Source organism: Chionomys nivalis, chromosome 7 (genome assembly GCF_950005125.1).
Source record: "Chionomys nivalis chromosome 7, mChiNiv1.1, whole genome shotgun sequence".
NCBI classification, from domain to species: domain Eukaryota; kingdom Metazoa; phylum Chordata; class Mammalia; order Rodentia; family Cricetidae; genus Chionomys; species Chionomys nivalis.
In genome coordinates this window covers 69618330-69641437 of record NC_080092.1, presented here as the reverse complement: position 1 = coordinate 69641437, position 23108 = coordinate 69618330, and the positions used below count along the sequence as shown (strand labels likewise).

Below are 23108 nucleotides of genomic sequence, written 5' to 3'. Positions count from 1 at the left end.
TCACACGCATGGCTTGTCTCGACTGAATTGCCATTCTGACTTTTATCTAAATGACAACAAAGTGGAATCTCCGAAGAGTCTCTAACTGACATTGTGGGTATTCCCAGGAAAGTACAAAACAAATCGAAAATGAGATAGTTTGTTAAAAGAACGTGTATGTGTGTGTATGTGTGTTTTAGCAGGGCGGTGTTGGCACACGCCTTTAATCCCAGTACTTGGGAGGCAGAGGCAGGCAGATCTCTGTGAGTTTGAGGCCAGCCTGGTCCGCAAAGCGAGTTCCAGGACAATCAGAACTGTTACACAGAGAAACCCTGTCTTGAGAAACAACAACAACAACAAAAAAGAATGTGTGTTGTATGTGATAGGCTGCGCAGTAGGACTTATTCAAAGCTTGCAGGTCCCATCACCTCTGTCCCAATAGCAACTGCTGTCCTGCACACAATGGCCATGCCAGCCACCAAGAGTTAGATGTGGCACCCCAAGTTAAGGGACCCAGTCCCCCACTGTGGTGCCTGGCCTCAGACACCAGCATCACTTTGGTGGCCTCGGGCTCCACACAATGCTGACTAACTGTAAATCCCCAGAGTGGCTGTGACCTGCCTACCGTTTGGCATTTGCTAGAATTCACAGAAGGCAGGACAGTACTATATTTATGATTTTAACTTTATTAAAATGAAAAGAATCAAAAGGAGTAACATAGAAACACAAACAGGGCAAGGTCTGGAAGGGTCTAGAGCACAGAGCTTCCTTGCCCAGCCACCCTAGGACAAGAGTGCATCAGCCTGAATGAAGCACAGCTATGTGTGTGCCCATCTGCAGAGAAGATGCACAGGTCTCCACCACAGCTGGATTTGAACCATCATTTACCGGCAGGATTCCCAGAGGTCTTGGACTCACCTCAATCCCCAGTTCTCTCTTCTCCCCTAGAGGGGTCCTTCAAGTTCAATGCCTCAGCCCTCTAATCAGTCACCAAACTGGTCTTTATATTGGCTAGCTGCCATCCTCGGTCATCTCCCACCAGGCAAATAACAATGACAGTCCATCCTCTCAGGAAACTCCAAGGACTTAACACCCCCCCACACACACACACACACATGTCCCCAAACCAGGGACAAAGGCCAGCCAAATGCTTTAATAGCCAGCATTTCCTGAGACACCCATTCCTCTGTAGCAAAGATCATGAACGGCGTCCATCTTCTGGTCTGGCCTGTTTTGCATTTCGCTATTTAACTTTTCACGACAGAAATGTTCAAGCCTATGCAACAACATTAGGAAGATTAAGAAAACAAGCCCCGGGTTCCCATCTCTCCTTGTTGGTTACTCAAACGGGGCTTACTTTTCAACAATGTTCCACCTTGGCACTATCTTGAAGCGAAGCCCCCACACCCTCTCTCTGAGTATTATTTCCCCAAAGTTCCCTGCAATCGACGCTACACTAACGTAGGCTTCAAGGGATCTGGAGTGGAGCCTGAGCACCCAGAGGCGCTGGGCAGTAGCTTTCAGGGGTGGGTACCTCATCAGTGGATTTCAGAGTAAGGGACAATTTCTTCCCCCCACACCTCAATTCCCAGGGGACACAGAATTCTACTACACTGCATTCAGAGTGAGGAACGGCCAGCCTTGCCCTGTTTATGATGATTATCTTGGTAATGAATCACCTCTAAAACACTACGTCCAAGAAGTCATCAGCTGAAACATTAGTAATTAACTAAAATCAATAGAGACAAGTAAATGGTGTAAACAATAACATCGATATTAGTAACAGATTGAAAATCAGTCTCCAAGTGATTAAAAAGACCAGTCAGCCAGTCCTGAATAATACAAAGACCTGACCTTTAGTTTATCATGCTGGAGTGACTGAGATAGCACCCAGCTAGGATTTTACAGTTTCTGGCAAGTTCTGTATGTCTACAGGACCCTGGGGTTTTCCTGTCACCCATGTTAGGCATCTCTACCATGCTGGAATGACAAGAGCAGTGACCAGAGCCATCCATCCTCCACCTTCCCACCTGCCCAAGGGATTCTGCACAAGGGTGAGATGAATACACAGTTTCTGTCCATTCCAGGACCCTGAGGTACAGGATTACAGAAACGGCTGCGGGGAAGGTGAGGTCTTGCCATTGCAAACAGAAAGGTACCAGACAACAAGGGTACACTCCTCCACTTACAACTCCAAAGCACCTCGAACAGCTCTGGGCTTTGGTGGCCTGCTTGACTCTCATAAACAGAGGGACATATGCCTTTCAGGCCTGAGCTGCACACTACCTGGGAAGAGTCTTGACTGCTGGTCTCATTTCTGCAGAAGAGCCCAAGCAGGACCCCTCAGTGAACCTTGGCATTCTACTTCTCTAAACCTAGATGTTTCCCAAGTCTGACTTGGTTGCAAACAGGCTTTGTTTCAGAAGATCGGTGAAGATGCGTTTAGACATCTTCAAATTCAGAGAAGAATCACCAAGAATTTGTGTAGCAAAGACAAAAAAATAAAACAAACAAACAAAAAAAAAAGGTTTCAAAAAAAAAGGTTTCAAAGGCCACATATCATCTACAGGGACATGGCCTCTGCAAAGACACTCCCAGGGAACAGATCATTCCTCTGGGAGAGAACACAGGTCACACATCTATCAGGAATGTCAATGCTGAGAGCCCTGGAATTCCATTACTAGATCTGAGATGTGCTATGTTCTCAAGTATCCATCCATATGAAAGGTCTAGGGGCCCTACCTTCCCCCATAGTGACCTCTCTTCATAGGAAGGCTTATAAGAGGGAGCTCCCCACATAGGAAAGAGAGCTAGACTCCTGTCACAAGAGGCCAAATCCTCACAGGTTCTGGATTTGACGTCAGTACAGAAGGAGGGAGGGGAGATTTCGGTCATCTATCCCTGCCCTTTAGTGGTCTGGGCTATTTTCATTGCATGAAAGACCGCAGAGAAAACAGCCACTGGCTGGACCCTCCTTTTTTTTTTTTTTTTCCCCTTATCCTGAAAAGGTCTTCCTAACTTATAGTTTGGTCTATATGAGCATCTGGAATTGGCTCAAATGAGGAATACAGCAGAATGGTCCAGGTTAGGGGATGAGTCTTGGACTCAGCCCTGGGCCTACAGTCTGTGGTTAAGGGAAAAACAGGACAATGGCTGTCTCCTACAGGTCCTTCAGGCCCCTGAGTCACCTCAGTGGGTGATCTTGCATGGCTCCTGAAGCTACCACATGCATCCCATCTACATGACGGTAGGGTATGAGAATGAGGGTGTGGCTGGCCACTTAACAAAGGGTGACATGTACAGCCACAGCCCAGTATCTACAACCCAGAGGAAGGGGACATTACTGCTGAAGACAGCAATCAAGGCAAGACATGAGTAAGAGCAAAGCCATCAGGCTCCCGTGAATCCAGCCAGGGTTCTGCTCCCCCACCCCCACTCCCAGCACAGGTTATGGGAAGAAAGGCCTCCAGCTCTATGGCCAGTCAACATGTCCCTGGTGAGATGCCCTTGGAGAGGGAGAGATTCCATCTCAACCAGATCAGGGTTCATTGACACAAGCTGATTCAGATTGGAGTTCGAAGCCTTACCTACAAAAGATTCCCAGGAGGAAGAGATCTATGGAAACTCAGAGTAGGGATTAGGCTCAGAAGTAGAGCATATGAAGGTCTGAGATTCAATACCTGGTGCCAAAGAGATAATATACATGCTGATCCCAAAAACTGGATGTTCGCTTGTTTTTTGTTTGGCTTGTTTGTTGAGACAGGGTCACACTATGTAGCTTCAGCTGTCCTGAAACTCACTATGTAGACCAAGCTGGTCTCGAATTCATAAAGATCCACTTGTCTCTGCTTTCCCAAGTGCTGGAACTAGAGGCCTCGACCACTACACCTGTTTGTTTTTTTTTTGTTTTTTTTGTTTTTTTTTTAATCTAGAGCATAATCAAAACACGAAGGTCTGAAGGCTAACCCAAAGAGTGGACATCCATCACCTGAAAGAAAACGTGGTGGCGCACGCCTTTAATCCCAGCACTCGGGACATCGGCCTGGTCTACAAGAGCTAGTTCCAGGACAGGCTCCAAAGCTACAGAGAAACCCTGTCTCAAAAAAAAAAAAAGAAAGAAAAAAAGAAAACAGGAGCACTAATGATTTTACTCTCGGAAGCTCTACCCAAGTGGTTAGCAGACTGAGAGATTTCCCAGAACATTGGGAGGGGAGTCACCCTGTCCTCAGGGGCACCGGGAGGTAGATATGCTTCCCCACCCACAAGACAATCACCCCACCCCTTTCTAAGCCAAATCTATCTGTTGGGGACTCAGAAGTTCTCCTAGGAGAACCCCTTCTACGGTGTTTTGACCAGTCTTGAGTGACTCTCGGCAAGTCCAAGTGTCTGAGGCTGAGGCTGGCCTAGCGGCTTGCCTACTTGGAGGAGCAAATAGAAAGCTTGGTGCCTGCAGAGAAGACCCAGAAGGCTGGGTACAGGGCTTCAGTAAAGTCCACCTTGTACTTATACATCAGGCAGACCTTTTCAGTGACACCAAAGAAAATGACAAAGCCGTGGTCACAGTTGAGAAGCACACCGACCCGCGTGGCCTTGGTGGAGGGCAGAGTTTTCTCCACGTTGTTGTGCCAGGCCGAGATCTTGTTATTGAACCATTCCACACACCACGAGTTGGCGTTCCGGCCCAGCCGGCTCTCGGGGCCCTGCCGCTCCATGCTGCCGTAGCAGATGCCTACGCCGCAGAAGTTGTTCTTCTGCAGCTCCACCTCCCAGTAGTGAATGCCCTTCTTATAGCAGTGCAGCCCCAGGACCTGAGAACAGTAGGTGAACCTCTGGGGATGGGAGCGGTACTGCTGAAGACCCTCGGCCACAGAAGCGGTGGTGTAGTTGTCTGTCAGAGCCACCTTGTTATGGGCAGTATTGTAGTCGAAGATGACTTTAACAGCATCTGAGAAAACACCCCCCCCCAGGGAATCAATGGCAGGAGGCCCAAAGTACTTTCACTTTTAAAGCTTTCTCTATCTATAGTTATTTTACCCATCCACCTTTTTAACTACCCATCCACCTTTTTAACTACCCATCCACAGATCCACTTACCCATCCATCTACTCACACACCACCCACCCATTCACCCACTCATTTAACCATCCATCCTCCCCATCTACCCACTCATACACACAACTATGCAGCTACCCACCCACCCATCCATCCAACTAACCATCCATCTTACCCATCTACCCATCTACCCAACTGACCATTAGTCTCTCCAAACACCCACTCAAATAAACGCATCATCTATCAACCCATTCAACTAGCCGCTCGCTAGTGCTTGGACCACCCACTTCTCTGTCTGTTAATCCACCCACCTAGCCATCTACCTGCCCAACCATTCATCTACCCATTTATGCACGCATCCGGATGCCCACCCACTCTTGCATCCATCCATCCATCCATCTAGCCAAGCTACTCACACTCCAGAAGCTCGGCTCTAGACTTGGCTAAGAAGTTTTCTAGCACCTTGGCTTTGAGCGCAGTCAAGTTTGGCTGTGGGGTGTTGGCTTTGGGTGGGGCTAGAAGAGGAAACAGAGAGTGGTATTCAAGACAAACTCAGGACAAATGGCAGATACCTCCTTGGTGCTCGGGCACAACTCACCATCAGGGATAGTTGTTTTAAAATCCGTTGACTGCCCGGGAGCTCCAAAGGTGGGCTTGTTGGATGAGGGAGAGCTGGGAGTGGGGCCAGTAGCTGAGAGGCGAGGGAAGACAGACGTGAAACAGCAGTACAACACAGAGGGCTGGATGACCTCCCCTCCCTTCGAAGGTGGTTGTCAACTTCCACCCACTGTCTGACCACTCAGGGCCACACAAGTGAGTCCAGATAAGGCTCTTTATCTGTCTTACTCCTTTGCAGCTGGGCCTCCTTTCCCTGCTCAAGCCTGCCTGCCTTCACAGTGCACATTTGGAAGGACGGGGCCATCGCAGAGCCTTTGTTAAAGCAAGTCATCTGTTGCTCTCAATGTTAGCTCTAGGCCCAAACAAGTCATGAGAAAAAGATAAACAAATGCACAACTTACGGGTTTTCTTGGCCTTCTTATCCTCTAAAAGAAAGAAAGAAAGATTTTAGGATTAAGAAATTTTAAAGCACATTGCCATACATAAAAGACCATAGTAACATTCATCAGCGCACACTTGCCACATGTAATCTAAGGAAGGCTGACCTAACTTCAAATATAAGGGAGTGACTGGCAACACACATCTACAAGGACAGGAACCCCACCAGGGTCATGGGGGTATAGACTGACTAGGAGGAGATGGGAATTTTCTAGGAAGTATTTATGATCTGGGTAATGGTAAGATGGGACCCATTTGTCAAACATGTATTTAACTGTACATTTAGGGTCTTTGCATTTTACTACCAAAAGAAAGCAAGTAAAAAAAAAAAAAAAAGAGGAAGTCAGGGGAAAAAACAGTCTCGGTTAAGTATTACCACAGTGCTTAAAAAAACACCTGCCTTCCCTAGGGTTCTTCCAAGCACGCTCAGTCGCCAGGTGTTCTGGTCCACAGAGAGACCGAGGTTCAGCAGTGGTTTGCGGAAGACAACTCACACATTATAAACAAGCAGCAAGCAGTAAAGTTCACCCACGGTCCTCTTGCACCCCCCGACACCACTAACAGCAGGGCACCTCCATGCCTTCTCACACTGACCCTGGGATATAAAGAGTTCTCCCAAGCAGTGTGTCCCACAGGAACCTCGCTTGCCTTCATTCCACGGGTCAATTGTTATTACCTTCCAAAGTGAGGGGCCATACTATACCAGGTCCATCCTAGTCTTCCCCAGCCCCACATCCACATTCCCATTGACAGTGGCGCGACCCCTGATGAGGAGAGGGGAACAGGGGTAAAATCTAATGCTTGAACTATGGGGTGGAAAAAGTGTTCTTTTGCCAGGTGGTGGCGGCGCAAGCCTTTAATCCCAGCACTTGGAAGGCAGAGGCAGGCGGATCTCTGTGAGTTCAAGGTCAGCCTGGTCTACAAAGCGAGTTCTAGGACAGCCAAGACTATAGAGACACCCTGTCTTGAAACATACAGTGCTCTTTCTTTCTCTCTCTCTCCCTCCCTCACTCCCTCCCTCCCTCCTTCCTTCCTTCCTTTTTTGAGACAGGGTCTCTCTACAGAGCCCTGGCTGTCCTAGAACTCACTATGTAGACCAGACAGGCCTCGAACTCACAGATGGAGATTAAAAGTGTGTACCATCATGCCCTACTTACTGTTTACTCTTTTTATAAGTGAACCAATATACTGTACATGTGTAGAATCAAATTTTCACTGGTGGGGACAATTAGGAAAACATTTTCTTTGGCTCAGAGGGAGAGGTCAAGAGACTGGGAAGTGGCTCAGCAGGGAAAGCACCGGCCACGCAAGCATAGGACCTGAGTTCAGATCTTCAGACCCCAGACAGTGCTCGATGGGGTAGCATAAATCTGAAATCCCGGCATTCTTACAGCAAGATGGACATAGGGGAATCCCGGAAGTGTTCAGGCCAGTGAGCCTGGGTTAGGCCATGGCAAACAAGAGACCCTGTCTCAAACAAGGTGGAAGGTAATGACTGACACCCAACGTTGAATTCTGACTTTCACATATGCACGATGTGTCCACACTCCCACACACAAACTTGAACACACACACACACACACACACACACACACTGAAAGACAGGAAAGATTTTTTAAAAAGAGGGAGAAACAGTGCAACGACATTGTGCATTAAAGCCGGTTGGGTAGAGAGCACACTTACTGGCTGCGCTCGGAGCATATCAAATAGTTCTCAAACTCACGACTTCACCATCCCACACAGCCAGCATGGGTGGAAAAGCCACCTCCCTGCCCCAGTGGAGTGCGTGCCTGGCCCTGTACCACCTGTTCACTGCCGCAGAATGTTTCTCCAGTTGAGACTTGGGATGCGTTGTGATTGTCTAGAAGCCGCAGCGGCCAATGGAATGGTCTCACCTGTCAGCCACAGTCATACTGTGACACCAGAGAGATGACAGGAGGCTACTTACGTTGGGGCTTCTTCACAGGGCGTGTAGGTTTGGATGTGGACTCTGTACCATGACCTCCCACGTCACCTGTGACAGAGAAAAGGGGATGGCTGTATGTGACTCCTCTCCACCAATTCCCAGAGTTAGGTTTGTCAAGGCTGTGGGTAGAACATTCACACAGTCACACAGCTTGCCCACTGACCAGCCAGTTAGTTGCAAGAGACAGAAATTAAATGCTAAGAGGACCAATTTGTTTGTTCCTTCTCTCTTCGGCTTAAAAGGCAACTGGGGCGAAGTCTCCTCCGCAGCACCCAATTCCGGGGCTTCTCTGAGATTTGGTTTCTTTGGCCATCCATCAAAGATTTCAACTTGATGATGGCTGATGGGACCCCTGAATGAGGTCAAGGTGTCTGGCGTGGAGTGGAGACTAGGCCAATGTCAGTTTCTTGCCCACTGGCTCTTTCTTCCTTCCTTCAGCAGGCTAGTCACTCACAGATTTACCCCATATGAAGTACTTCTAGAACCTTCCACAAAGGTGCCTCATTGTCCCTGTTTCAGAAGTCCTTCTGCAAGGGCACTGGGCTGGCCACATGAAATTCAAGGCCATCACCTGTTATTCAACAGGGATTTTACAAGCGAGTCAGGGTCTCTGCGCAACACCACAGGACAGCTTTTGACAACAGAACACAGCTCCAACCTTCACAACTTCCTCTGAGGGAGCTGGACTGGAATCGCCAGGAGCAAGAAAATGGCACCTATGTAAAGGATCCCAGAGGAAATGAATCCTGCTCTAAGGAGTGGAAACGGAGCTGGTAGGATGGCTCTGTGGGTAAAGGAGTTTGCCACCAAACCTGAGTTCCATCCCCGGGACCCACACAGTGGAAGGAGAGAACTGATTCCCACAAGCTGACCTCTGATCTCAACGCCCGTGTCACAGTGCACATGTCCACATACATACACATACAAAATGCATACACATACAATATGCATACACACAAAAATATAAATACATGTGTTTTCTTTTTAAAGGAGCGAGAATGTTGGTACTGGAACCTGGCAGAGAAATGTAACGGCTCAATGATTTCCACACAGTGAGAAGGAAGCCCAATGTGGGGGTGAATGTTACATCGTCAGCTTGGCAGAATCTAGAAGCAACTGAGAGGCGGCCCTTTGAGCATGCCTGTGGAGCGTTATCAAGATTGCACTAGATGAGGTGGGAAGACCCATCCTGATTGGGATGCTGGACTGTTTCAAATGGAGGAATCAAGGTGAGCACTAATGTGCAAACAATTCGTTGCTCTTCTGACTGCAAATGTCATGTGACCAGCTGCTTCACACTCTGTGGCCTTGACATCCTGCCCCGATGGATGTGACGTTGGCTGGGGGCTAAAATAAACCCTTTCTCTCTTAAGTTGCTTTTGTCCGGATATTTGATCACAGCTACAGGAAACAAACACAGATGCCTAACAAAACTAAAATGCCTAATGGTAGATTCCTTTAACCCTAGTTACTTAGGAGCCTGAGGCAGGAGGATGGCAAACTCAAGGCCAACCTAGGCAACTTAAAAGATCCTTCCTCGATGCCAGGTATGGTGGCACATATCTTTAATTCCAGAATTTGGAAGGCAGAGGCAGGAGGATTTCTGTGAGTTCTAGGTCAGCTTTGTCTACATAGCAAGTTCCAAGACAGGCAGAGCCCACAAGAGAGAGAGAGAGAGAGAGAGAGAGAGAGACAGAGACAGAGACAGAGAGAGAGACAGAGAGAGAGAGAGACAGAGAGAGAGACAGAGAGAGAGACAGAGAGAGAGAGAGAGAGACAGAGGGAGAGACAGAGACAGAGACCTTGCTTCAAAAGATCCTGCCTTAAAATAAAAATGTTCAAAATAGCCATGGGTATAGATAGCACTTGTCTAGTGTATGAAGGCAGGTTTAGTTGTCAGTACAGCAAAGCCAAACAATACAGTGAAACAGCAGAAAGGAATTAGCTGGTGAAGAATGGAGATGCTCCCAGCCAAGTGTGTCGGGAGGATATATACAAAGGTCCTGTGGCAGGAAGCATGGCACTGAGAGATAGGCTGTAGAGAAAAGTGTGAGGGCTTGGGGGACAGTTTCTAATCTGTCTTGACGGTCAAGGTCTGGTCTGTCACTTTAGGACAATGGAAAGCCCCTGAAGGCGTTAGGAGAAAACAAGGTGACGTCTACATCTTGAAAAATCCTTCCTGGCGATAGCAGCACATGCAGGGGGAATTTGGAGGAAGCTTGCATGGTCACGGAGCACAGGTGATAGTCTCAGACAGCAGGCAGGTGGTGTCTGCATAGGGCTCAGGGGCAGAAAGAGAAAAAAAATTGATGGCTAGGTGTGGTGGTATACACCTGTAATTCTAGTACGTGGGAGGTGGCAGACGGTCTGGGCCAATGGAGAGATCTTGCTTCAAACAACCAAGGATTGGGTGTACAGGTCAGAGGTGGAGAGCTTGCCTGGCACACACTGGGATCGGTCCCCAGAATGGAGTGGTGGCAGCAGGGTGGGCATGTGTAAAGCAACCAAACACCATGGTGGCTGAGATGTGGAGGAAAAAAAGGGAAAGGTGTGCCAAGGAGGAACATGAGGCTTCTCCGATCCTGGAGCTAGCCATCTGTCCCCGTCCACCAAACACGCTGGCTATCCAGGGTCACTCGAAACCCATCCAAGTTGGTCTCCAGAGTCCATCAGACCACCAAGCCTTAAAGCTCTTTTTGGAAGGATAGCTGTGACGTCAGGACAAAGCAGAGTTACATCCAATGGAGAACGCAGTTTCAAGACCCCTGAAATTCAAGTCCCAGTGTTCTGGATCACACCCTAAGCACATGAGTGTTGGGTCACTGTTATTACCTGGGCCAATGGACTCCTCAGCCCTCTCGTGGAGCTGCTTGATGGAGCGTTTCAGCTCATTCTTGAGGTCCATCGCGCCCTGGTGGACCGCCTTTATCAACTCGTGGTCTAGGTCAATCTTAGGGATGTAGACTGGTTTCGTTGACACTTCTTGCAACTTTGCAGCTTTCTGGAACAAGTCAAGGTGTTAAGGACAGGCAATTCAAGGGAAGCCAGGGCCTGGGCTCCATCCTCATCAATCCCACAAGTTGTTTCCTATGACAACAATGAGCCCCTGCCTGCTTCAATCACAAGCCCGAGGTCACCAGCAACTGAAGTGTTTTCTTAAGAACTGGAGATGGAGGCTGGAGAGATGGTTAAGAGCACCAACTGCTCTTCCAGAGGTCCTGAGTTCAATTCCCAGTAACCACATAGTGGCTCACAACCATCTATAATGGGATCTAATGCAGACAGAGCACTCATACAATAAAAATTAAAAAAATAAATAAATAAAAACAACTGGAGCCAGAAGGACCTCAGAGGTCACTTGTCTTACAAAGCAGATAAAGAGGTCACATGGCAAGTGGCTTGCACAGAAACTATGCCAACTAGAGTCTCTGGAGCTCCTCCCTTCCTCCCAAGAGGTACAGGACACTCCAACCCAATAAAGCCCTAATCAGACGGTCAGGAATGTCTGATGGAATACAAGATTGATCTAGGACATCTTCTATGGGATGGGGGTCGGGATGGGAATGTCATTAAACTTAAAAAGTTATCTCACTAACTTGAGTCCTTTGGAATGAAGGGGACTCAGTCAAGGACTTTGAATCCTTTCCAGTTCTTAGACACAGGAATGAGCTCCCAGGGGCAGGAGAAAACCTTCACCAGGGCACCAGCAGGTATCATGCACAGAGGAAGTTCCATCACTCCTGTACTGAGCAGGGAATCTGGGTCCTGCACTGTCTAAGTGAGGGAGAAGGGGGTAGTGACAAGATGTGGCTTACAGCCAAAGGATATACAAAAACAAGGACATCTGAAATGACGTCATTAGCGCTGTGATGGAGTGGGGCATTACACTGCAGCACTAATAATGTGTAACACCGGAACCCAAGAGGGTGGACCTGGAAAAAGGACATAATCCACTGGGCAGAGGAGGCCAACGTGGTGTTTACACTCAGCGGGAAAGGGGAGTGCAGAGCCTGTTCAGACAGCAAGGACCTCACTCATGGATCACGCTAAGAAGCATTGGGCCAAACAGAGCAGGAAGACAGTGCTTCAGAAAGACATTTTCAGGGACCACGTGAGGGAGGACTAAGATGGTTCCAAGAGTCTCTTCTTACACACATACCCTCCATATCCATCTCCTTGAGCACAGGGCAGATGGGAAAGGATGCTACTGCCCCAACAAACTTACAAGGAACAGAGGAGGTACACCACAGGGACAATAAAGACATCAAACAAGCTGAAAGAATTAATCAAAAGGGCGATTATTCTGTGTGGGTCAGGATACTAATTGGGTAAAAGACCTTACTAGAGGAACTCGGGCCTTCCTCGAGGGAAGCACAAGCTGCCAAGTCGAAAGAAAGCCTCAGCAGACAGCCAGCAAGAAAGTGTACACTTGACCTACAGCCCTGAGGAACTCAAATTCCGATAGCAGCCAGGTGCACTTGGAAAACAACCCTGTGTTCCAAAATCAATACAGCCTAGCCTGTAGCTAGACTGCTGATGCCAAGCCAACAACGGGGGAAGCCACGCCCAGATGCTGAGCCAAGGGACCAATGAGATAATAATCAGCCGTTCTCTAAAGCCCCTCAGTTCAGGGGAGCTGCTGCAGAGCACAGAAACAGAACGTGTCTCTGAGACACTTCCAGCCCCAACTCCATGAGGCTCAGACTGCTATCAGCTCTGGGAAGCTAACCCGCACGACAGCAGCCTTGGCCCAACTCACCTCCAGAAATTCAAACTCGTCCCCTTTGGCCAAGGTGAGCTCAACCTCTGCCTTCAGGTCCTGCATCTCTTTCTTCTTCTTGACAAGGACCTGGTAGACGGTGTCCAACTTTCCGAAGACCCTCTTCTCCTCCTCCTTCAGCCTGCGAGTGGAGCCGGTCTCTGCTGAATCAACGACGGCCTTCATCTCCACATATTCTTGTCTCAGTTGTTCCAGCTTCCTACTCATAGAGTCCTACAAGGCCAAGGTGAAGGGGCTCCTGTCAGACTGGTGGAAATGCTAAGGCTGCACACTGGGTGTCGGCAAGAGGGGAGCAAGCACCAGGAACTGCATGACCCTTCATGGTACTTGGAAATGTCCCGTCCACCGGGAGATCACACCCCCAAGACCCGGCAACCCCAATCCCTAGGACGATACTCTTAAGCACCTGCCCCGGAAGCACATAGAAGGATGTTCACAAGTGCTGGGTGGTAATAGCACACACCTTTATTTCCAGCACTCTGGGAGGCAGAGGCAGGTGGATCTCCGAGTTTGAGGCCAGCCTGGTCTACAGAGTGAGTTCCAGGATGGCCAGGGCTTCACAAAGAAACCCAGTCTCAAAGAACAAAACAAAACAAACAAACAAACAAAAAAACAAATATTAACAAGAAAATCCAGGTATAGCGACTCACAACCGTAATCCCAGCACCTGGGAGGCTGACACAGGAAAACCAGGAGTTCAAGGTCATCCTTGGCTGCTTGGCCTACTTGAAGCCAGTTCGGGCTGCATGTGACCCTCATCTGCAGACTGGGGTGGGGGAGGAGGAGAGACAACTGTTCACAAGCAACACTGTTTGACACAGCAAAAGTGAGCAGGACACAGTGGCACATGTTTATTGTTCCAGTTCTTCTGGGGACTGAGGCAGGAGGGTCACTTGAGCCCAGGTGTTTGTGTCTGGGCTACAGAGTAAGACTATCTGGGGGTGGGGAACCTGAACATAGGAGAGATGATGCAAAGACTGAGACGTGATCATAGGATGGAACATTAAACAATAAACGAGAGGTCCGTGAGGATCCATCTCCACCAGGGAAGAACATAGAAGCAGAAGAAGCAGTATGATTCTTTACACACAAAGCTCAGACATAACGAAGTGGTGGTGTTTGTTATTAAGAAAGGCACACGCATACAGACATGCATAAATACATGAACACAGGGGAATGAGTGAACAATTCAAGATGGTGATTCTTCCTTGAAACTGATTAGGGTATAAATATAAGGTAGAAACAGGGATGGAAATACACTGCAGATATTAGCTTTTTTTTATTTTTTATTTTTCGAGACAGGGTTTGTCTGCATAGCCCTGACTATCCTGGAACTTACCATGTAGACCAAGCTAGCCTTAAATTCAGAGATCCACCTGCCTCTGCCTCCCAAGTGCTGAGATCAAAGGTGTGCGCCACCACTGCCAGGCTGGGATATTAATTTCTTAAGGCAGAGGCAGTTCCTAGAAAATTTTTAAAAGAAGGCATGAAACAATTTCAAAAAGTTCCTAAAGATGGTCATTCCCTAGAACTCTCCTTTTGAGGGTTACATGTGGCTTCTGAGCTTTTGAAATGTTCCAAGAGGAAATGTGTCATGATTCGTGAGTAGACACTAAATGTCAAAAACTTGATACCACCAGTTGATGGTGGTACACTCTTTTAGACCCAGAACTTGGGAGGCAAAGGCAGGTGGGATCTCTATGAGTTCAAGACCAGCATGGTTTACTAAGCAAGTTTCAGGACAGCTAAGGCTATTATACAGAGAAACCCTACCTCAAAAAAAAAAAAAAAAATCAGAGGTGCCTGGGATGATTCTGGTAGACAGTGTTGCTTCAACAGTCGTATTTTTTGAACAAACTTCTTGGGTAACTCTAATAGTTCAGAATCAAACATAACAAATAAAAATATACACTGTACACCCAAAGAGCGGAACTCAACTTTTTAAAAACTGTTACATTAATCATTAATATTTTTTGTTTGTTTGTTGTTTGTTTTTTGAGACAGGGTTTCTCTGTGGCTTTGGAGCCAGTCCTGGAACTAGCTCTTGTAGACCAGGCTGGTTTCAAACTCACAGAGATCCGCCTGCCTCTGCCTCCTGAGTGCTGGGATTAAAGGTGTGTACCACCACCGCCCGGCATAATTATTAATTATTATTTTGCTGTTGTTGTGTGCATACATCCCCAGGAAGTCAGAGAACAATTTCAGGAGCTGGTTCTCCTTTTCCACTAGCCTTGGGGACCAAACTCAGATTGTCAGGCTTGCGCAACAAGCACCTTTACTCACTGAGCCATTTCACTGACCCTCCACTCTGAACCCAGCCCTTCGCTTCACCTCCTCTTGTGAACACCATCATCCTTCAGTGCTCATTTCCTCCTATGCTCTTTGTAAGAGAACACCCCAGGAGTGTCAATCGGGTACACAGCTTCTCAGACAACATTTCCCAGACTACCCTGAAACTAGGTTTGCCCAGGGTGGCTAAATTCCTTCCAGTGTGGCGAGGCAAGAAGTGGTATGTTGTAACACAGCAATGATTGCTTAAAAGGAAATTGCTTGTTGTTGGTATCTTCCATCTTGTTCCCCTTTTCCCAGGCTAGAACAAGCAGGTAAAGGTGACCCAGAGTAAGGACCCATCTTGACATGAATTTTGCCATCTTGGTCATAACTGCCAGATGACCCTAACACAAATCTCAAACCCTACAGGACATGTTAATAGTTTTATTATTATTATTATTATTATTATTATTATTTGCCTTGGAACACTATGAATATGTCTTACTCTCATGGGTTAATAAAAGTTGAAAGGTCAGCAGCTGGGTAGGAAGTTAGGCAGGAAAAACAAAAGAATGATGGGAAGAAAGAGGGTTGGGGTCAGGACACCAGCCAATTACCCAGGAAGCAAGACATGCTAATGGACAGGTAAAGCCATGAGCCACATGGCAGTACATAGAGTAATAGAAATGTGTTAATTTAAATGTAAAAGTTAGCTAGTAACAAGCCCGAGCTATCGACCGAGCATTTATAGGTAATATTCAGCCTCTAAGTCTGTTATTTGGGAGTGGGTGGTTAGGACAGGAAATGTTCATTTACAATTATTATTGTTATTACTACTATTATAGAAAAACTAGGTACATTCCAGTTTGCCATGGGCCACCTTTGCCTAGCTTAGCACATAAACCCCTTCCTCCTACCTTGGGGCACAGAGACACTATTGTCTTGTCACTACCTAACAACAAACCCTTCTGCCAATAAATCCTTAATACATGTCACAGTCTGTGAAATTCTGGATCTGCCAGCTTCTTTGTTCTTCAATACCTTCCGCCTTGGCAGCCAGTTTCTATAATAGTCTTTGGCTTTTCAGAAAGAAAGAAAAAGAAAAGAAGGAAGGAAGGAAGGAAGGAAGGAAGGAAGGAAGGAAGGAAGAAAGAAAGAAAGAAAGAAAGAAAGAAAGAAAGAAAGAAAGAAAGAAAGAAAGAAAGATCCATCTTCAATCAAAGACATGAGAGCATCACAGGACAGTAGGGATGTTTATGTGGGGCAAAGCTATGCTACAGGTCAAGGGTTACTCTGGTGTGGGCTTCAACTGTTAAACCAAACAAAATGAACTTGTTGGAGTCCCTGCACTTGGTGGTATCCTCATCTTAGGAGGTTAGCATGCCCTCCAACCAATGCTCATAATTCTACCCCTCGCCCCCATAGGTCTCACAGACTCCTCAGAGGAGTTGAGGTTCTGCTATGGCGGTGGGAAGTTGAAAGTTGCATCTCCACCAACACAACTGAAGTTAGACGGGCCAGTCGCTGATAGAGCTGGTATCGGCACCCGGATTTTAACAAAGGTACAATGCTGCAGTTTAGCAAGAGTATCCTCAAAAATCTAGCTCCTTTCTTTCACTCTAAAGGTAACTGGGCATCGGAGAGGTGGCTCAGTGGTTAAGAACATTGCTTGCTCTTTCAGAGGACCCAGTTTGGTTCTCAGAAGCTATATGGCGGCTCACAACGGGCTGTAACTCCAGCACCAGGGGATCTGACACACCCTTCTGGGCTCCACAGGCACTAAGCACACATGTGGCACACACATATAAACAGGCAAAAAAAACACCCATGCACATGAACTAATTTCAAGACAGGGTTTGTCTGTGTAGCAGCCCTGGCTGTCCAGGAGCTTGCTTTGTAGACCAGGCTGACCTTGAACTCCCAGAGACCTGCTTCTGCCTCCCAAGCGCTGGGATTAAAGGCTCGAGCCACCACGCCTGGCTAGTTTAATTTTTTTTTTTATTGGGAAATGGTTGATAAATCTGCCACTGATTTAACATGGCAACATGTCCACTGTGAACCTATGATACTTCTTTCTTGGTGTTTTCCTGTATATCCTGTGAGTTAATGTCAGACAGCCAAAATATCCACCCACATCCTAGAGTCTGTGAATATAGCCTCGGTTAGAACAAGGATCTTTGCAAATGTACTTAAATTAAGAGATCATCTTGAGCTAACCAGGTAAGCCTTGAGTTCTTATAAATGGAAGAAAAGTCACAGAAGGAAAAGATTGATGCAGCCACAAGACAAGGAATACCAGAATTTCTTTTTCTTTTCTTTTTTCTTTTTTTTTTTTTTTTTTTTGGATTTTTCGAGACAGAGTTTCTCTGAAGTTTTTGGTGCCTGTCCTGGAACTAGCTCTTGTAGACCAGGCTGGCCTCGAACTCACAGAGATCCAGAATTTCTTGAAGCTGGAAGGAGTCTCTCCAGACATATTTCTTTCTTTTCTTCTCCTCCTCTTCTTCTAAGATTAGGTCTCACTACGTAGTCCTGGCTAGCCTAGAGCTCACGGAGATCTGACTGTCTCTAGTTCCTGAGTGCTGGAATTAAAGGCAAGCACCACCATGCCTGGCCTATTTATTTATCCTTAGTTTTTTATTTACTATTGGGGTGGAGGTGTGTACCACAGCATGAGTTTGGAGGTCAGAGGTCAACTCTGTGGTGTCGGTTCTCTCCTTCCACCTTGGCTTGGATTCCAAGGATTGATCTTTGGGTATCAGACTTACACAACAATCACCTTTATGAATTAAGCCATCGTTCTAGGCCCCTTATTCTTAATTTTTAATAATTCTCCCAAGGCTGGGCTTACAGACAGTTTTCAATTTGTGTTTAAAAAGACCATTTCTTGGACATGCAGCTTTTTGAATACAAAACTTTTTGTTTGTTTTTTGTCGAGACAGAGTTTCTCTATGTAGCCTTGGCTGTCTTGGAACTTGCCCTGTAGATCAGTCTGGCCTCAAACTCATAGAGATCTGCCTGCCTCTCCCTCCCGAGTGCACAACAACCACCACCACCTGGAGCTTTTTTGTTGTTGTTTTTTTAAGACAGAGTTTCTTGCTGAGAAGGATACTCAGGAGGCAGAAGCAGACAGATCTCTGTGAGTTCGAGGGCAGACTAGCCCACACAGTGAGTTTCAAGACAGCCAGGGCTACGTAGTAAGACCCTGTCTCAAATACAAAACCAAAACAAAAGACAAGGTCTCAGACACCCAGTCTGGTCTGGACCTCACTAAGTAACCAGAGATGACCTTGAACTTCTGATTCTCCTGCACCTGTGGTGCGAGAGTGTAACCCAAGGCTTCGAGGAAGCTACACAAGCACTCCACCGACAGAACTACACTCCCAGCCACGGCCAAGCTGTGTCTGTCCTCCCTGAAGGGTGGACAGTGTTCCAGAGTTTCTAGGCTGCAGCGGGGGAGTCACTCACGTGCACACTCTGTTGCTTGGCTCTCACATCCTCCAGTGCTCTGGTTGCCCCGCTGATGTGACTGTGCATGATGGACAGTTTATGCCTCAGTTTGTTCTGTAGAGGAAACACACAGGGTGAGAGATCCCCTCTTTAGCCTCCAAGCCCCCCACGCTAGGGGCTGTCCTCACCAACCATCCCGCCGGGATATCTGCCTACCCTGGGCTTCTTGTATTTGGTGCCCCGCCCCCATCCCTTTAGGCAGACAATATAGAAACACCAAGACTGGGAACCAAAATGACTGTTTGAAATCCTCTTCCCAGCTATGTGTCTTCGGCCTATTTCCTTGGCCCTGAACAGATACCACTGTGTCTGCCTACACGGGCTATCAGGAAGACGAACCAATGCAAGATCCACGCTCAGAGCACGGCCTGGATCTGCCTACGGCCATACTAAATGTCGACTTCTATTCCAACACACTTCATCCGTTACTACTCATTTTACAGTTCATGAAGTCCAAGCAAGGGGAACAATGGTGAGCGGCCACACTCACAGAGACAGAATGATCTGGAACAGCTGCTTCTGCGATGGCGGGTGAGGTCACTCGCCCTACCACAGCAAACACCCATGAAAGCAGACAAAATGTCAAAGGAAAGGTTCGCTACAAGACGCTGGAGAGCTAACAAAGCAATGGAGTTTCCAGGAACCCAGCGAAGGAGCCCAAGGCCGCACTATTAGTAACTGGTACAGCTAAAGTTCTGGTACTAAATGTATAGACTATATAAACTGTGTATGCTAGGACTTTCTAGGAAAACAAACATTTTCTTCCCCTAACCAACTAGCTCAACACACTCTCGCCCTCTCATCTACTTTCCTGCTTCCTCTATTCCATCAGAGTCCCTTGGCGCTGAATCTGACCTGGAGGCTGGATTTCAACCAGCCACTGTCACATGTGAGGGCCGGATACAGAGATCAAGGCTGCGTAAACTCTAGCCAGAAAGCCCAGGTCAGTGATATTCGACTCAGCCTCGGTGACACAGCCCTTCCCCCAGGCCTCCAACAGTGGCTGAAATAGATTTGGGTCAAAGGACAAACCCAGGCAGATCCTGCCTCCCCCAAGCTGGAAGACACTTTGAGAACACTAGCAACTGGTTCACTTCCAGAACTCTCCTGGGAGCCCTTCCCGCTGAAAGGGTTACCCACTATTAATCAAACCAGATAATCGTTCCCTCCACCCCACTCCAAACCAAAGAGAAGCAACTCAAGGATTTAGGGGGCGATAACAGACCACTGACCAAGGATAAAAAAAAAAACAAAAAAAAAAAAACAAAAAACACTTTGAAGTTTGGGGAAGCTTGTTACAGACCAAGGACCTGGGTCCTCCTCATGGGAGAGAATGGAATCCTGAGTCTGCACCCCCAAACTAGCAGCCAAGATACTCAAGACAGCAGTGCTTGCTTGTCAGGGGCTGGCATTAAAACACTAAGAGTAGCAGCTGGGTCAAAAAAGCCATGGGCATAAGGTTGGCAGGGGAATCCTGTGACCAGGATTAAAAAGACAGCGGGAATGGTCACTCGCTCCAGTTCTAGACAAAAAGGCTGAAAGAGAACAGAGGCTCAGGCCAGGCTAGGCAGGCCCTCCTGCCCTGGGGAATAGGTGCTTCTAAAAGCGCCCTCTTTGGAAGCCAGGTAACTGCAGGGATCACTCACTGGCAAGTCCTCTGGACTGAGGCAGAGACCTCTAGGACAGTGTGTGCTGTCTGTGGCTTTCCCAGAGCATGAGGGGCCTCATCTACACAGGCCCAGTAACAAAATAGTAGCAACCAATATGGAGATTTTGCAGAAAATTGTTTTTTCAGAAGCTGCCTCATCTACTGTCTCTCTTATTTTTATTGTTTTTCCCTTAATTATTATATTTAGGTATGTGTGTGTGTCCACACACATGTGTGATCACGTGCATATGAATGCCAAGACGAAGGACAATTTGCTGGAGTTGGTTCTCTTTCTACCATATAGGTCCCTGGGATCAAACTGTTTGTCATAGCTTTGGTGACAAGTTTCTTTATCAGCTAAGCAATCTCGACAGTTGTTTGTTGTTCTGAGACAGTCTCACCCTGGAGCTGGCCTCGAACTCACGATGATCTCCCTGCTTACACCTCCCACGTGCTGAAATTACAGACACGAGGAACCATGCCCACTGCACCCCATGTTCACTATAACCTGAGACTAGCACCACCGTGTCCCCCATTTTATCATTTTGCATCTGAAAGCTACAAGCGGGAGTCAGGGTTTGAACCCAGATCTTGGCATCGACTATGGTAGGAGACTCATGAGCACCAGGCCTTCCGATACTGAATTCTGCCTCCAAAGTACTTCCCAGGAAGCCCAACCTACCCAGAGATCGGCAGTGACTGGTCCTAAGCCAAACAGCTAGCTCTGTGGGGCAAAGCAGACCCCCAGCTTCAAAGGTTAGGTATACTTTCTTCTAGAACAGGTAGAATCGAAGGTGTCCATACCCACACGGGTGGGGGTGTACCAAGGAGGTGAACTCAAAAGATGTATCTTTAAGTCCAACTGCCAAGATTCAAAGGGAAAATGCCTAGAAGAACCTGGCTAAGCCCCAGGCAAGGTCAGGGAAGGGCTGTGGTAAAAGGGAGTAGAGCTAGGATCCCATTCCTGGCACCGCTGCAAAACCTGCCAACCTCACCCAGGCTTACAATTCCTTTCAGGACACTGGGACAGGTCTCAACTTCTCAGACATTTAGTGAAATGAGATCAGATCACACTTTGGCAAATGTGGCAGAGGGGCAGCTTCTGCTGAGTCCACAGGGCAAAGAGAGGAGCCTCTAAATCTAAAGCCTCTAAAATCATCACAACCCTGGAAGGCCCTCAGGAACTCTGATACCCCCCCTCCCCTCCTGTCTTTAGCAAGGTGGACCTAGGTCCAGAAGCTAAATCCCCGCTCGGTTTCACACAGCAAGAATGATTACACTAACCGGGCATGGTAGGACACGCCTGTAGTCCTAGCATTTGGGAAGCAGAGGCAGGAGGGATTTCTGAGTTTGAAGCCAGCCTGGTCTACAGAGTGAGTTTCAGGGCAGCCAGGACTAAGTAATAGTGAGACCCTGTCTCAAAAAGAAAAAAAAAAAAAAAAAAAAAAAAAAAAAAAAAAAAAAGGACGGGCTACACCACAGCTTAACAGGTCACATGCAGGGGATTCCTGGGGCTCTGCCTACATTCCCTGTCCGTTAGAACTGCCCGGATCAACACACGCTTCTTCTTACAGCCTCCAAGAACACTCACGCTTCTGGACTCAACAGACGTGGATACCAGTCTGGAGGTCTACAGGGGAACGAGAAACTGGAACCGTGAGTCTGGGCAGCTTGGTTCCCAGCTCTGATTGTTTGGACAATTACTGCCTTAGCACTGCGATGCTAATCTCCCTGGGACTGTTTTCCTGAGCTGTGGAAGGAACTAGCACACAGTTCTTACATGCTGCCAGGATGGGGGGGGGGGGGAGGAAGGTTACCCCCAGGGTTCACAGTCAATATTCAAAACTACTAAACTCCATTGGAGAATCGCAGGCTCGGGGGCAGGCACCCTCATCTGTGCCTTTAGTTGTCTGCTACGTAAAATAGACAGGAGAGGACTGGAGAAAGCAGGCAATGGATAAGCGGAAGGCTATATAACCTCCTGGCTCTCTGATTTGCCAGTGGGGCTGGCCCTCTACTGCAGTTTACAGACAGTGGCCTTAGGAGCCTGGGGCCACGAGGTCGTGTGAACGGGTGGATCTCTGGCCCAGTAAAGTCTATCTCCTCCGGCAACCCACTGTACTAGATACCCAGGATGGGCCCTCTCCACAATTTAGCTGGCCCGGGACATCCTCTATATCCGCACCAGCCATTCCCTACCTCCAGGTCGGCGCTGGCCTGGCTTAAGGGTGTAGGGGAACAGGTCTTGTGTTCTACCAGGCAGATATGGCAGATGCACTCGCCATGCTCGGGGCAAAACAATTCCCGAAGGCGGTTGTGCTGGGGACATTTGCGGCGCAGCAGGTCACGGACGGGTGGCTGCAAGGGGTGGTCCAGGAAGGCGGGACTGTCGAAGTGCGGTCTCAAGTGCTCCTGGCAGAAAGAGGCCATGCACACGAGGCACGTCTTCACCGCGAACTCCTTCAGGCAGTGGTCACAGGCCACCTGGGTGGCCGAGCTGGAAGTGGCGGAGCGGGTAGGGGGCGTCCAGTCGTCCACCGGCGTCCGTGCCTGATCGGCTTGCAGGAACTGCTCCACCACTGCGCACAGCACCGTGTTCTTGTGCAGCTGCGGGCGCACCTGGTACACGGTGCGGCACTGCGGGCATCGGTACGGCGGGCCCTGGACGACCCACGTCTCATCCAGGCACGACCTGCAGAAGTTGTGGCCGCAAGGGGTGGTGACGGGCTCCTTGAAGGGCTCCAGGCAGATGGAGCACGACAGCTCCTCGGCCAGAGGAACCAGCTCGGCCATCGCGCTCCTGGACACCCGACGGGACGCGCAGGGACAGCGGCAGACACCACCGCGCG

At 48.2% G+C, this 23108-nt stretch overlaps 1 protein-coding gene across 1 annotated transcript; it reads right to left on the bottom strand.

Moving 5' to 3' along the window:
- Window positions 1-645: 645 nt before the first annotated feature.
- On the bottom strand, window positions 646-23108 carry Trim25 (tripartite motif containing 25). Its single transcript, XM_057776315.1, has 9 exons — window positions 22459-23108; window positions 18570-18665; window positions 12813-13046; window positions 10886-11054; window positions 8036-8101; window positions 6051-6074; window positions 5630-5722; window positions 5448-5546; window positions 646-4924 (listed from the first exon to the last, which is right to left on the bottom strand). The coding sequence occupies exons 1-9, from the start codon at window positions 23050-23052 to the stop codon at window positions 4395-4397; spliced, it is 1905 nt and encodes a 634-aa protein (XP_057632298.1). The 5' UTR covers window positions 23053-23108; the 3' UTR covers window positions 646-4394.